The sequence below is a fragment of the Poecile atricapillus genome, chromosome 15 (assembly GCF_030490865.1).
Source record: "Poecile atricapillus isolate bPoeAtr1 chromosome 15, bPoeAtr1.hap1, whole genome shotgun sequence".
NCBI lineage: Eukaryota > Metazoa > Chordata > Aves > Passeriformes > Paridae > Poecile > Poecile atricapillus.
Genome location: NC_081263.1, coordinates 14,865,589 through 14,880,758, shown reverse-complemented (window position 1 = coordinate 14,880,758; position 15,170 = coordinate 14,865,589). Strand labels below are relative to the sequence as shown.

At 44.2% G+C, this 15,170-nt stretch overlaps 1 protein-coding gene across 7 annotated transcripts in view; it reads left to right on the top strand.

The window, feature by feature from the left end:
* The window catches only part of NCOA6 (nuclear receptor coactivator 6), a 44,551-nt gene extending 29,656 nt beyond the window's left edge, over positions 1–14,895 (top strand). For 4 of the 7 annotated variants that reach the window (XM_058850271.1, XM_058850272.1, XM_058850269.1 and 1 more), the window contains 6 exons: positions 968–1,089; positions 1,986–4,937; positions 6,039–6,107; positions 7,998–8,034; positions 11,249–11,397; positions 14,335–14,895. In XM_058850271.1, the coding sequence (XP_058706254.1) occupies positions 968–1,089; positions 1,986–4,937; positions 6,039–6,107; positions 7,998–8,034; positions 11,249–11,397; positions 14,335–14,381 (3,376 nt within the window). In that variant the 3' untranslated portion in view covers positions 14,382–14,895. Of the gene's footprint in view, positions 1–967; positions 1,090–1,985; positions 4,938–6,038; positions 6,108–7,997; positions 8,035–10,919 lie in introns of all 7 variants that reach the window. The other 3 variants (XR_009278802.1, XM_058850270.1, XM_058850273.1) reach the window with 3 other exon arrangements.
* Positions 14,896–15,170: the final 275 nt, after the last annotated feature.

The window sequence follows — 15,170 nt, the reverse complement described above, 5'->3', positions numbered from 1 at the left end:
CCCCTCAGCTCTGGAGCCTGGCTGGGAGAGCTGGGGGTGCTCACCTGGAGAAGAGAAGGCTCCAGGGAGACCTCAGAGCCCCTTCCAGGGCTTAAAGGGGCTCCGAGAGAGCTTGAGAGGGATTTTGGAAAAGGGATGGAGGGACAGAACAAGGAGGAATGGCTTCCCACTGCCAGAGGGCAGGGTTAGCTGGGATATTGGGAAGGAATTTTTCCCTGTGAGGATGGTGAGGCCCTGGCACAGGGTGCCCAGAGAAGCTGTGGCTGCCCCTGGATCCCTGGAAATGTCCAAGGGCAGGCTGGACAGGGCTTGGAGCAGCCTGGGAGAGTGGAAAGTGTCCCTGCCACTTGGCAGGGGATGGAATGAGATGGACTTTAAGGTCCTTCCAACCCAGACCCCAGCATGTGATCGCTTACAGAGTCCCAGTACTACACAGGTCTGTGCTCTGGAGGGTGACTGCAATGCCTGACATGTCAGTGCAGTTGTGCTGTGATGTTATCAGAGGTTTTGGATACCCTGAGTGAGCCACTTCTGGGTGCAGTACTGGAAGAAAATGTTCTACCATTAAAATAAATTAAAAATGCATTTACCCATGGCATTTGCTTATCCATACAGATGTCATAGAAAAGCCTGTTTAGTTTAGTTGGAATATATGTACCTCTATAATTTGAAATATCCATTGGCATTCTCTTAGTTATAAAGCTCAGATTCATGGTAGAAATAAATGTTTTAAGATCAACAGAGCTCCAGGCAACTTGTTTCCTTTACAGTAGTACTTAAGGCAGTGACTATACACAGACCTGGAGTGTGTGTTCCAGTCTGGCAGGTTACATCAGAGGCATTTCAGTGGGTTATTCTAGGGCTGTGGAGAGTGCTAGGTATTAACTACTTGACTACTTAGTTATAGAAGCAGAAATCAAACACTGATGTAGGGGCTGGATCTTAATTGCGATTATTTTTCTTTCAGTTCTTCAGAATCACGTCCAGCTGGCCTGGAGGAGAGTGATCAGTCGTCAATGTCTGGAGACCAAGGAATGAATTTAGATAAGTCAGGCCCTAAACTCTCAGATTTTGCAAGTAGGCCACCAGGTAGTAGGATTTTTCTGTGATTGTCTGAATGTAATAACTATAGGAGAGCTTTTAACGATCTTTGTGAAAGTTCTATTTTATTTATGCTATCACACATTCAAGTTCAAACCTTTTTTCCTCCTAGTAAGCAATTGGTACCATTCTTTAAGTGTTTTCTTTGGTTTTGCTCAAAATGAAGAGGTGACCCCATTCTCATTTATCATCCTAAATGTATCATACTGAGAACTGTAGCATTATTCAGCAGTAACATAACTGATAAAAATGTTGTATTTCTAGCTGTAGCACAGACTGATGTCTTAAAAATTCAGCATTGGACAATAGCTGATTTTTGAGAAGAAAAAGTGGTTGTAGTTGGAATGATCCTTTGCATGTAGAGGAGATTAAATTGAAAGTCTGCCATAGGATATATATTATAAACCACACAGGGGTTCTTAGCATGTTTTTGGCTGAGTAACACATGGCAGATTTACTTTGTACTGAGGAAAATGTCAGGTCTGGGGCAGGTGTGCTGGTCATGACTCTTGGGGGCTGTCAAACTCTGAATTTAGTTTTAAGGAGTAATAATTAGTGAAAGTCCAACTCTGCATTTGTCAGTGAAAGGAAGCCTATGGGCAGTTGCAGAGACTTGTCAGGTGGTGTGAACCTGGGTTAGCAGCTGATACAGTGCACTAAGAGATCTCCAGTTAAATCTCATGCAAGTCATACATTAAGTAAAGCTATTTTTATGAATTAAGTAAAATCTTTGGCTTTGTTTGTAAAGCCTGTTTTGTTACTGTGGCTCTCATCCAAGATAAACAGGCTCCAGGCTGTACTTTCTATCCAATCCTTTTTGTTACAGAAATTCTTCTTCCTCTGATTTTTGGTTGGCTTTAACACTTGTCATCCTGTTGCCTTAGGTTATCCATCTCAGCCAGTGGAGCAAAGGCCACTTCAGCAGATGCCACCTCAGCTCATGCCTCACACTCAGCAGCCCCAGCCCCCACAGCAGCCCCAGGCAGCCCCACAGCAAGGCCAGGCACCCCCCCAGACACCACAGCAGCAGCAGCAGATGATGATGATGCTGATGATGCAGCAGGATCCCAAATCAGTCAGGCTGCCTGTGCCCCAGGGGGTTCACCCCCCCAGGGGACCCCTGAACCCAGATGCCCAGCGGATGCCGATGCAGCAGAGCGGGAACATGCCAGTGATGGTGAACCTCCAGGGGCCTGGGCCAGTGCCTCCATCTCCTGACAAGCAGAGGATGGCCCTGCCAGGCAATCCTCTGGGAAATAACGCAAGAAAAATGGTTTATCCAGATAACGTACAGAATCCTTCCAGCTCTCCCCTCAGAGAGGTGTCATCAGTATCCTCTCTTCCAGAAGGAGGTGGAGCTGAGGGCCCTCCGACGTCAGGAGCTCAGAATAACCCGACATCTCATTTAGTAGTTTCACAGAACCAGTTAATGATGACAGGACCCAAGCCTGGACCATCCCCACTTTCAGCTGCCCAAGGTGCAAGTCCCCAGCAGCAGTCTAGTTCTCTGTCTACTGCTCTTACACACCATTTTCCAAGTGTTGCTGCCCCATCACAAACTTCAAGGCCTAAAACCCCCAACAGAGCCAGCCCAAGGCCGTATTACCCTCAGACTCCTAACAACCGTCCACCCAGCACAGAACCCTCAGAAATCAGCCTGTCTCCAGAGAGGCTCAATGCTTCTATTGCTGGTCTGTTCCCTCCCCAGATCAATATCCCTTTACCTCCCAGGCCTAATCTCAATAGAGGGTTTGATCAGCAGGGTCTGAATCCCACTACTTTAAAGGCCATTGGACAAGCCCCATCAAATCTCACAATTAACAATCAGTCCAGTTTTACTGCCTCACAGTCACACAAGTTGGAAGGTGTGGTCATGAATTCGGGCAAACAAACCAGCGCTGGAGGAACAAAGAGAGCAAGCCCAAGCAATAGTCGAAGGTCCAGTCCTGGATCCAGTAGGAAAACTACACCAAGCCCTGGCAGACAGAATTCAAAAGCAGCTAAATTATCATTGACAACTCAGCAGAATCCATCTCTCTTGCAGAACATGGAATTACAGAGAAATATGATGGCTGGTCCCTCTTCTTTGCCGACACCTGTGACCACAAGTTTTCAAAATAACTCCATGCTAAGTAACCAGAATCCTGCAGTTTCTGTACCTGCTGTGACTGGCATTCCTGAAGACAATAAGGAGAGCCTTAGTGTGCCTCAAGATACTGAGAGTCAAAGTGCACAAGGTGTCCAAGGTAGCAAGGACCAGCCCAGTATGGAACTGAAAGGTGTCCTTACTCCAGAAATGAAAGTGCTGGTTCCTGAGGAACAGGCAAAAAAAGATGGACAAGCCTTAGACAGCAGTAAGCTCCCAGTCATGGAGGAAAGTAAAGCCGTGGTATCTCCAGCTATGAGGGAGGCACCAACTTCTCTAAGTCAACTTCTTGACAATTCTGGAGCTCCTAATGTGACCATTAAACCCCCTGGCCTGACTGGTCTTGAAATGGCACCAATAGTCCCCACTGGTGAGGAGCTAAAGAAGATAGCTGTCATTCCTCCACTGCAGGATTCATCCTTGAGCAAGGAGCCATCTAACTCACTTAGCCTGCCTCAAAATAATGAGCCCTGTCCAAATCCAGGGCACCAGGAACTGGGAGAAGTAAATGCAAGCGTGGCACAGAGTGTTCCTCCAGTAATGCAGAGGTCTGTTAGCTCTTCTTCAATTTCAGGTCCTTTACCCCCCAACCAGATCACAGTTTTTGTGACTTCAAACCCTATTACATCTGCTGCTAATACATCAGCTCCATTGCCATCCCACTTGCAATCTGCGTTAGTGTCCACTGTTGTCACCATGCCCAACGTGGGGAGCAAAGTGGTGGTTTCGGAGGGACAGTCGGCAGTTCAGTCCAACACCCGGCCACAGTTCATCACACCTGTGTTTATAAACTCATCCTCAATCATCCAAGTGATGAAGGGCTCTCAGTCCAGCACCATTCCAGCAGCCCCCATGACTTCTAACTCGAGCCTGATGCCTCAGTCGGTCGCAGTTGTTGGTCCTTTGCATATCCCACAGAATATTAAGTTTTCCTCTGGGCCCACTCCTCCCAGCACCTCATCCACCAGTTCTGTGTCCAGTATTCCCACCAGCAGATCACTCGTCCTGAATCCCTTGGCATCTCCTGTCCAGCTCTCTTCTTCCACCCCAACTCCTTCCAGTGTTCCTTCACAGCTTCCTGCTCAGCCAGCCAAGGACTTCAGCCCCGAGGAGACTTCCCAAGGAGCGGGGTCGGGGGAGCAGTGCCCTGTACCAGCAGCCCAGGCGGGACCTGTTGTTTCCCCTCTGCTTACAAGCAGCCCGGGATCTGGGAATAGACGCAGCCCTGTCTCATCCAGCAAGGGAAAGGGAAAGGTAGACAAGATTGGCCAGCTCCTGCTGACTAAAGCGTGCAAGAAGGTCACTGGCTCCCTGGAGAAAGGGGAAGAGCAGTATGCTTTGGATGGAGAAACAGAAGGTCAGGGACTAGAAACATCGGTCCCAAATAGTTTGGGAACAGAGCAACCACCAGCAGAACTCGATAACAAAAGCGGGACGCCTTCAGCACCCAGTGTTACAAAACAGAGCACTTCTGGGCCCGGCAGCTCGAGCCTCAGCCCCGCGGCGGCCGCTCCGTCCTGCGCGTCCCCGGGCGCGCCCCCGAGCGCTCCCGGCCCCGGCGCGGCCCCGGCCGCAGCGCCCCCGGCAGCCCCGGAGCCCGCGGGCAGCCCCGGCGGGGGCCCCGAGCCCAGCGGCAGCGCCGGGGCCGAGGAGAAGCCCGCAGCACCCCCGGAGCTGCTGCAGAGCGCAGGTGAGTGCGGGGCTGCGCGGGGCACGGAGGGAACGAGGGGGGCTCGGGGTGTGCCAGGAGCTGCTCTTCGTGGCACTGCAGCCGAGGCTGAGAGCTGCTCTTGTTTCTAACAGCTGACTGACACACAGCCTTGTATTCGCCAAGACTGGAGCTCCAAATGTTTTATTTCACTTTCCATTTACTGCTTCAGTGCGGTGTTTGTCATGAACATATGATTCGGTGACTTCATGTAACTGTTGGAAGCAAGGAGGAAAAGTGGATGTATCAGTAATGACAAATACTCAGGGTCCCTTTTATACTGGTAGATACACTGGTGTTCTGCTTTGGTCTTGTCAAAACGATAAAATCATGGATAATAAAATCCACAGAAATCAGGGGAACTGAAAACTTCAGCTTCAGTGTGACTTTCCCGATGGCTGTTGGATGCTGTAGCTGTATGCCACTGGAAAATGGAAGCTTCCTTTGAGCTTCACAGAAGGAATTCTGGCTTTCTAGGAAGTGATAGTCTTTATTTAGGCAGGAATGTTAAACTTTTTGTCTTCCTGTTCTAAGTTCACTATCACATAGAAGATGAGAAAGCATTAGCCCAACAAAAATTATTTTTCCATCTGATTTTTTTACTTGGCAAACTAAGGTCAAATCATCATCTTATTGCCAAAAGCCTTCAAAGGCAACTCTGAAGCATATTGTGTATTTTAATTGAAAGAGTGAGGGCATTGGTTCATTAAAAATATACTATTTTCCCCCAGAATCTCTGTTGAAATGAACATTAAAAAAAGGAGACTAAACTATTGAAATTTTAGGATTTCCTTTAACATCACAGTCTGCTGAAAAAATTGTTACCTTTTAAAATGTTTATGATACTTCATTTCATCACTCATTCTAGTTTGAGAAAACTTGCTTGGGATAGTTTTGCCAAAGTTTGTTTTAAAAAGGGGGAGGTGTGTGTGGTGGGAGGGAAGTGAAGGGTAGATTAAAAACATTACATCTGTAAATGGCAATCAGTCAGCTGGGAAAGTATTTTGTACCAGCCTGATCACATAACAAGAACTCCTCTACTCCCTTTGACAATAATGTTTTTTCCCTCCACTTTTATTCTAGCATCCTCTCAACATTTAACACAGAAAAAAAGTTCAGTTGCAACATCAGAAAGTACTGTTCAAAGAACAGGTAAATCTTCCTTTGGAAAAGCAGAATAGAGGTGAACTAAATCCTTTATGTTTGGAACTGAAAATATATTTGTTTGAATGCATATTCAGTGGCCATTAATACACCGAGTATTTTGGGGGTTGGGTAGGGTTTTTTATTATTATTTGTGCTTTTGGGATTGTTTTTCTCTGCTAGTTACACTGTGCTTTGGAAGACTTCAAAGCCTTGTAGAAGATTCAGGATGGGGTCAAGTAAAAAATAAAAAAAATGAAAAAGGAAGGTTTTAGATAGTGATAAATTGGAGGGACTGGATTTGTAACAATACACTGGATTTGAATTTGGAAGTTCTATGCAGAGCTAACAAGAGGGGTGTTTCTTTCATTGTACCCTTCTGAATATAGAAATATGTTCATGCCATGCTGGGAGTGTGTTTTAGAGTTGTAATCCATTTTTGTGTTCAACTTTTAATGCCCCCCTCAGCAGTGTTTCAGGATGGAGCCCTGGCAGATGACTTTATGATGTTGCCATCTGTTGTCGTGATGTTTCACCATCAGTTCTGGGAGGGTTTTAAAAAGTAACTTAGAAGTTTCCCTACTCCAGGCTGAGTAGGGAAAACAGATGTGGGCTTACTTATGGGAAGTGATACTATCCATCCATTTCCATCTCTAATCTGATTAGAAGTAGGGTTTTCAGAAAGTAAAAATGGTATGAAATTGTTTTCTTTGAATTTCCACTAAGACAAAGGTGGTCATACCCTTGTTTTTTCACACCTGACTCATTGCCCTGTGCTGCTGTGACTGTAGTGGGGGTTCCTTTCTGGGGGAAGCACTGATGCAATCCATTTTTTGCTGTTGGATAATCTCCCAGTTTAAATTTTGGGTGGGAAGAAAGGTAACTCCTTTGATTGCTTAGTTTGTTGTTCCTTTGTTCCCAAGACATCTGTTTTTCTCAGACAATGTGAAATATATCCATTTACACTGAAGAGGCTGCTGTTCCAACACTGCAAATTCATCCTAGGAGGACAGATGTTACCCGTTCTCTTTTTTTTTTTTTATGCCTCTGTTCATTGTGCACACTCTAGCAAACTTTGGGGGCTAAATTACAAAGGCAAAACCCCAGTTTGTGTCCCACTGGCCTCAAGCTTGATGGGGGAATTGGGCTGGACAATGAGACAAAAGCACAGGGAGTTCATCCATGGCATTGCAATGGTAATCCCTAAATCTCTGCCAGTTCCTCAGGAGAGGGCCTGTGTTTAGGTATAGCTCTTCCCTCAACAAAGGATATGGTGCATATGGGGAGAATTAAAAGACAGACAGTAAAAAGACTTGACATTTTATGTGCTGTAAAGGAGAGCTTTTTACTGAGGTGAAGACTCCAAAGGAAACCTGACCTGTTTGTACAAAATCACTGAGAGAGAGAAAAAACAGGTCAGGTCTTTGCATCATCTCCCCTGAGATATTTTCCAATTCTGTGCAAGTGCAATTTGGCTTCAGAAATTTGTCATTAGAAGATATTGCCGTGAGAGGCAGTTGGGTTAAGGCAAATTTTTACCTGCACAATAAAAGATGGGTACTTTTAAGGTTTAAAAATTAATAAAACCTAGAACATTTAGTAGAAATAAGCTGTCTAAAATGGAAGTTTAAAAAGGGAGAAGAGTGTAGTGTAGCCAGGGAGTTTCTCTACAGATTTTTTCTGCAGGGCTTTAATTTTTCCCTGTCCTCGCTGACTGCAGTGTCCTGAAGACTGTAATCAGACCAAGCACTTGGCCAATGTGGTATTTTGGCTTGCTTTGCTTTGAGAGAAGCTTATCCTTGAGACCTAATATGTGATAGAAAAATGTAAGCTAGCCATGCCTTGTCAGCAGGTATGTACCTCTACAGCAGACTTTAAAATTATCTTTTTCTTTTGTAGAACTTGAGACAAATGCTGCAGTAGTTGCTGGTCAAAGGTAAGGAGATAGTTTATAGATTCAGAGTAGATATAGCTTTCGTGGGAGGAAGTCCCTTTTTCTTTGCTTAATTGCTCAACCTCTGCTACTGATTTTCATTTTCTTGGCCATATCCTTTCTTTCCTGCTAAGAAATCAGTCCAGTTGAATGATCCAAACCATTGCTGAAATGCAATGAATATAAGGTAACCTTTTCCTTAGTCTGTGCTTGAGCAATGTTTCCTCTCATCCTTTCAGGCCTGGATGTTTCATATCCTGGAAGGGTCTTGATGGTTGCACAACAAATCAAAACTAACCCCCCAAAACCCTGCAGCTTAGCTGTTGTGTGAATTTTTGTTTTCTGAAAAGAAGTCTTTCAAAAGTTTGTTCTTCTGTGTTGAGGATTGCTTTCCTCTATTAGCTTGTTAACACTCCACCAAAGCTTGATAAGAAGGTCAGGTAGAAACTTCATGTTGTCCTGGTTAAGTTATTCAGTAATTAAAAGATATTTCAAATGGCCGCATTCTGTCAGATGAAAATACAATTTCCAAGATCTACTTGGAAGATTCTAAACTCCCCAGGCTCTCTCTCAGTTGGTAGTGAGAGCCCCTGGGAGGGATTTTGGTTTGGCTAATGGTGCTGGCACAGCCAGTCAGGTTTTGGACACTGCCCTTATGGGTGGAGAGACCCCCTAGGTCAGGGCAAGAGGGACAGCCCCTTGTTGGGTTCCTCAGGAGATGAGGCAGTGCCTTCCTTTGTAAGGCAGGGTATGCAGTACATTTCCTCAGATCAGGAATGGCTCTGAATGGAATATTTAACCATATTTATCTTCATTTGGATTGGTATCTTTCAAAGACAGGCTGAAATTTCACAGTGAGTTTTCCTCAGGATAGAATTTTTCTGAAAAGCTGAAGGTGGGACATTGGCAGCTGAGGAGATTCTCCAAATGAAGTGTCCTTGTGTGACCATCTCCAGACTCACCCAGAACATCAGATTACCACAAGGGCATTCTCAGGGTTTTTCTGATTGATGCTCTTCTGAGCAAGACTGGAAAGGAAGGAAAGTTTGCAGGCAATCTGGGTCTGGTGATGGCTGATACAGTGGGCAGCTTTGGGCTCCTGGAGTTGAACCATACAGGACATATGGTATACATATCTTGATAGAATCACAGATGGTTTGGGTGGGAAGGGACCTTAAAACTTACCTTCATTTCACCTCCTGCTATGGGCAGGGTCACATTCTACTATCCCAGCTTGCTCCAAGCCCAGTCCAGTCTGGCCTTGGACACATCCAAGGATGGGGCAGCCACAATTTCTCTGGGTATCCTGTGCCAATTTCTCCCTAATTGTTGCACTGTATTAGGAATGGCAAAATACAACACAGACTCTCTAGATGGGTTGCACAAGAGAGCAAGTTTTATTCTTCCAGATCTTCTTTTATAGACAGGTCCCAGAAGGTCCAAAGGGTAAAACTCTCATTGGTCATGAAACCAACACATCACCATCACTGGACAGTTGGGAACACCACCCCTTGACCTTTTCTTGCAAGGAAACAACAAGGTGACAAACACCTGCAGAGGTTGTTTTCCTTCTCTAAAGATTGTTTGGATTCCTCTTTATGATTTCCCAGGTCAGAGTAAGAACGTTGTGTGACTTAGTTTCACACAGGCTCAAGCTAATGCCTGAAGCCTAAAAATCTCTTATTTGACCATTGTCAGTTCCCATACCTAATATCTAATCTAAACCTATTCTCATTTAAAGCTATTAAAAACCTTTAAAGCCTTAGGGGAACCTTGCAACCCATAAACCACTAGAATATTTTCACTTGAAGTAACTTAATTTCCTCCTATAAAAGGAGGGAAGTGATGTGCTGGTTCCTATGAGACAATCCCAGCTCTGGATTTAGTCACTAGAATCTGTAAAAATGACCTGTACTTTGGGTGCTGATGCCTGTTTGCTTCCCTCTGGGGGTCCTCTGAGGTGGGTGACTGCTGGTTCAGCTGCCCCAGGTCCATAGGAGAGCACCACTTTGAGACCTGTTTGGGGGATCCAGTTTATAGATAATATTCCCTTTTGGGGAAATAGATTTCAGTATTTATTTTGTATCTGAGATAATCTACAATCCATATATCCTTTGCTGTGTGTCCTTCCTTGAGAATGTTTGTCCTTCCTCCCATTGAGAAACTGTTTTATTTCAGGTGTCTGTTACTTAACCCTAAAGTTTGTGTGGTTTGAGTCCTTCCCCTCAAAGCAGGACTTGTGTGAAGGGTGACACTGCAGTGAGACCTGTGTCACACACAGGTCACCCTGTGCTGTGTGTTCACTTTCCTGAAATCCTGCAAGTTGTCACCCAAAGGGCCTGAAATGAGCTTTCTTCTTTTCCATTAGCAGCAGAACAATTTATTTAGTTAATTACTTATCTTTGAATTCACAAGAGAGAAGTTTAGTTTAAACTTCTGAAACTGCTTAGTCACTATAAATTGTCTGGCAATAATGCATTAAGGAGAAAACACGCAAAGCTTAGGATGAGTTTACAGGGCTAAGAGTGATAAAATAAAAGAAGAATTTAATTACAAAATGTGGCACTCCCTTTATTGTCTCAGTGGCAAGAAAAAGATTTCCACAGTACCTAAAATTATTATTTTATAGCAGAAAAAGCTTTCTGTTTAAAAAAAAAAAAAAAAGGATTTTGACTTCAAGCTTTAAAACTTGAAGAAAGTTTTAAAAAACCTTTTTTTTTTAATATGTGAAGAAATCACTTGGATCAATGGAGTAAGTCTTTTTAGCAAACCCAAAAGTTGGCATACTCCCCAAAGAGTTCTTAATTCCTCCTGATGTCCATCTGCAATTTCAACTCTGTACCCCCATACTGCAGCAGTCTCTAATGTAACCTGTTTGCTTTTCCTAGACTTCAGTAATGGTGGCACCTGTGGAAAACAGAGCAGACAATTTATAATGCATCTAATTTCTTGGTCTTCTAATGTTGAAAATATTCTCTTTGAGGACTTCTCAATTCTGTATCCTCTGATAATTTTTGATAGAAATGGACTATACTCTGGCTTACTCAGGTCATTCTTCATCTGATAGAACTTCTGGTATCTCTAGCGTTTCATATCTTCAGTGCTAATAGTCCGGAACTGGTACCTGTGTCAGGCCATCCTCCAGCTTGTCTGACTTGCATAGAAAAACATAATTCTTCTCACACTTCATCAGAAATATTTTGTCCCACTTTATTAGTAATGAGACAAAAGAGAATTGTGAAAAGTCTAAAACTCCAAGTAGAAGAAATTCAAGAACAGAGGATTCTGCCGCTTCACAGGAAAGTGTAGAAAACGGGCAGCGCAAGAGATCCTCGCGACCCGCGTCCACGTCCGGCACAGCTAAAGGTAACATGCACAGCCACCCTTCCTGGGGAGAGGGCAGCTCCTAACCTGCTTCCCCAGGTGTTTGTCCTGTTAGCTGCCTCGTAACGCTGGTTTGCAGCTCATGCACCTTGGGTGCTTTATCTCTAGTTTCAAGGATTTAGCCACAGGTTGGTGTTGGAGCGTTTCCCGACGTCTGCACTGGCAGTAAATCCTGTATGAATTCCTCTTTGGTACATCTGTGGAACTTGTTTTCTGCAGCACTCACCACCGTAGTGTTCAGCACCTTGCCTAGTTGAATTCTCTTGGCAGAAATGTGTTACTGTTGGAAGGACCGTACTCAGATCAAAAAGTGACATTTTACTTTTCCTGAAGCCTGAAAGACACAAGACTTAAGTCTTCCCAAGTGCACTGTCAGCTCTTGCCAAGTCAAATGCCATGGTTCAGGCACGCTCCAGAGGCTGCAGAAGTGGCAGCCAGGAGCATCAGGGAGTGCTGTGTGCTAGCACAGAGCCTCAGCTCTGCTTCGCAACAACATCTGAACTCCTGAAGTTATTAAGCCATGGCAATAGCAGGTGCTGACGTACCTTACTCCTACCCAGGTTACAGTCTTTAACAGTTATGCAGCATTTGTGTGATATGCACGGCCCAGTGCCAGGCTGAAGCTAATTCTGTCAGCTTCTTGTGTTTAAGGGTCAGAAAAATGCTGATGGACCAAAGTTATGCAAGAGAGTAGAGAGAGACCGTCAAGAGAAAACATTCGACCACTATTTTAAAGATAATATACAGAACAAAGAGATATTAATATAAAATGATTATAAAAGGAAGTCAAGTTGAATTCAGCCACCATTTCCATACTGGAGGTACTAAAGTGTGATGGTAAGAATATTGTGTTTTCAGAGTTTCAAACAAGCATTCCAGCTTTATGTCATTGTGCAATGACTCCCAAAGATTATACAGGGGACCTATATGTTCTGCACTTTTGTGACTGCTGAACTTAATTACATTTACTTCTTGTGGCAGGACTGTGCAGAAGAATCTGAGTCTGTATTGTAAAAATAAATTCTCTTTCATGATTGTGAAAAAAGGGTTTAAAGAATGTGAAGCCAGTGTAAAATCCCTGCCTGTGTTTGAGGGGATCAGGAGGGTGTGACCTGCCCCCACACTGTACTGGGTAAACCTAAAGATGACAACCAGGGACACATCAAATTCTGAAAATGTGGGAATGGGAAAGTGCATCAAATTTAAATCATACCAAAACTTTCACAGGGGTTTGTGCTGACTGTGTAATTCATTTACCTCTGTAAATAAAACCCTTGTTTTTAAATGATGCATCTGAAGCTGCCACGGTGTCCAAGGGCTTTGCTGGACACTTGGGTGCAGTTTGCAGGGGACACCTGGCTGTGCTGCCGTACCTGTGAGCTGCTCCTGAGCTGTGGAGAAGGAGCCAAACCAGGTGCTGTGTGCCAGAGGACAGGCTGCACACTGGTGAGGTGGCTGCAGAAGTGACACCTGGTTTGCCACCTGTGCCCGCTCTGTTGTACATTTTTGTTAGTGAATCAGAGCTTGATTATTCTGGTTTGGTTGCTCCTGTCCTCATGTTATCTGTGTCCTGAGAAACCCCCTAATCCATGGCAAAAGGAATGTGGGGGGCTGGGAGGAGTTATCTCTTGAGATAGAGGCTGTTTAAAGTCATTATTAGGGAAAAAAATCAGCAGGGAGAGAGAAGGAGATTTTGACCAGCTGGAGCAGGAACTTGGTTGCTAAACCTCGGAAAGGAGGAGGCAGCAGGGTCACTGTGAGAGAAGAACACACAGGGAGGGTCAGCCCTGTCCATGTGTGCATTATGGGTGCAGGGTTTGGGGGGATGCTGGTGATGGTCCCAAGGGATGGAGACAGGGGCTGAGTGCTGCTGGCCCAACCCTCCCAAACACGGAGCCTTGAGCAGCAGCAAGGGCAGCAACAGCTGGAGCTGAAGCTACTTCAGTCAGCCCTGCTGCTTGGAGGGCTCCAGGCTGGAGCTGAGCCTCTGGAGATGTTTCACTTCTGAAAATTGGTACTGTACTGGTGTTCTCCCTTTTTGGAGTACTTTTCCAGCAAGGGCTGCTTTTAGCATTTACTGTAGCTTTGAGTTTGTTAAGTTTTGGAATGTTGATTGTTTTTTCTAATTCCACATGTAACAGCTGTGGAGTTGTACTGCTGCTGTTCTAATTTTAGATGGGCTTGGAAATTTTTTTCCCTTTTGACTCTTAAAATATACACAGCTGCAATAGTTTTTGGAAAACATTATGAAGAGCCAAAGAGACATTGCCAATGTTTAAAATCACATTTTAAAAAATATCTAGAGATGCAAATGCCCTTGGTCCTTACTATTTTTTTCTTTTGAAATGGAAACTTAGTGCCTTGGTAAGTGCACTGAACATGTCATCTGCTGTTGCAGTGGCCCTGCAGGTGTTAACATTTGTGTCTTTTTGCATCAGCTGTGTTCCTGTGACTCAGTGTTCACTGCAGAGACTTGTTTTCTAATGACTTTTTAAGACCTCAGACAACTGGGTTGTTATCTGGCATGGCAGGCTCCAAAACACCTCCCCAAGTGGTTGCACAGCACAGCCTGGGTCTGTGCTTCCTCCTGTGGCACGTGGGGGACATTACAAATATTACAAATACTACAAATATTACAAATATTACAAATATTACACGTATTAGGCTCTTCTTGCAAAGACTGTTCTGTTAGGTTTGCATAAATGTCCAGCTCCCATTGCTGGTGTCTGGAGAGCAGCTTGAGCTGACGGCCCAGGGCTGCCACGGCTGCTCCGGAGTCAGTCCCAGTGCTGGGGAAATGCTGCTCTCCAGAGGTTCCCACTCTGGTGTGAGTTTGGAAAAATGACAGGGCAATCTGTGCCCCTCTGGGGAATGGTTACCGACTGCATATCCATGCTTCTTTTCTTCTCTTGATTTCAGAAACGAGTGCCAGTGCAATGCAGTCAAAAAGAAGAAAATCCAAGTAAATTACTGCATGGAAACATGAGACTTGTAAATGAGTGTGAATTTACCAATAGCAATTTTGAGCTGTGATTTTTCTTTTTTAAATAAAATTCTGTACAGTAAGTCATTTTAATATTATACTGTTCCCGATAAATGATTTTTTTTTTTTTCTATAAAACAGATAAATAGATATAAAAACTGGGTTCTTCTAAAACCCCCTGGATTTGCAAAGTGAAGTCAGGGTTAGCACATTAGGGTAATGTGTTTGTATGAAATGGAAGGGGAGGGGAAGACAATTGTAAATTTATTTGTTTCCACTTTTCATAAACAATTTAGAATACAGGGTTGTCATTTTTAGGTATTATAATAATGTAATGTGCTGTTGTTTAAGTACTGTATGTGAATAGCAGTCAGAGGGTTTATAAATGAACCCCATGTTGTTTGGAAATGTAAATAATTTTATTATATAGTAGATCTGATGTATTTGTTGTAGAAATGGACCAGTGAAACAAAAAATAAATTTAAGGGTTTGTATAATGTGGAATCCCTCATGCTCTAAAATAAATGTTATTGTCCTATAAATTGGGTTGAATTATTATTAGCAACAACAGCAGCATCATTCCAAGCAGAGTGATTGGAGAGATTATTTAGAGCTCCAGGCCTGCAAGCTCCTTATATGTAGCTTCAGCAAGGAATTTGTTTGACTACAAACAAATTAAGTGATGCAGCTGTTCCTGCAAAGCAAGGGGGAGCAGGAAGGGCACCCTGCTGCCCTCGGGGCTGTGCAGGGAGCACAGGAGCCCCAGCAGCCT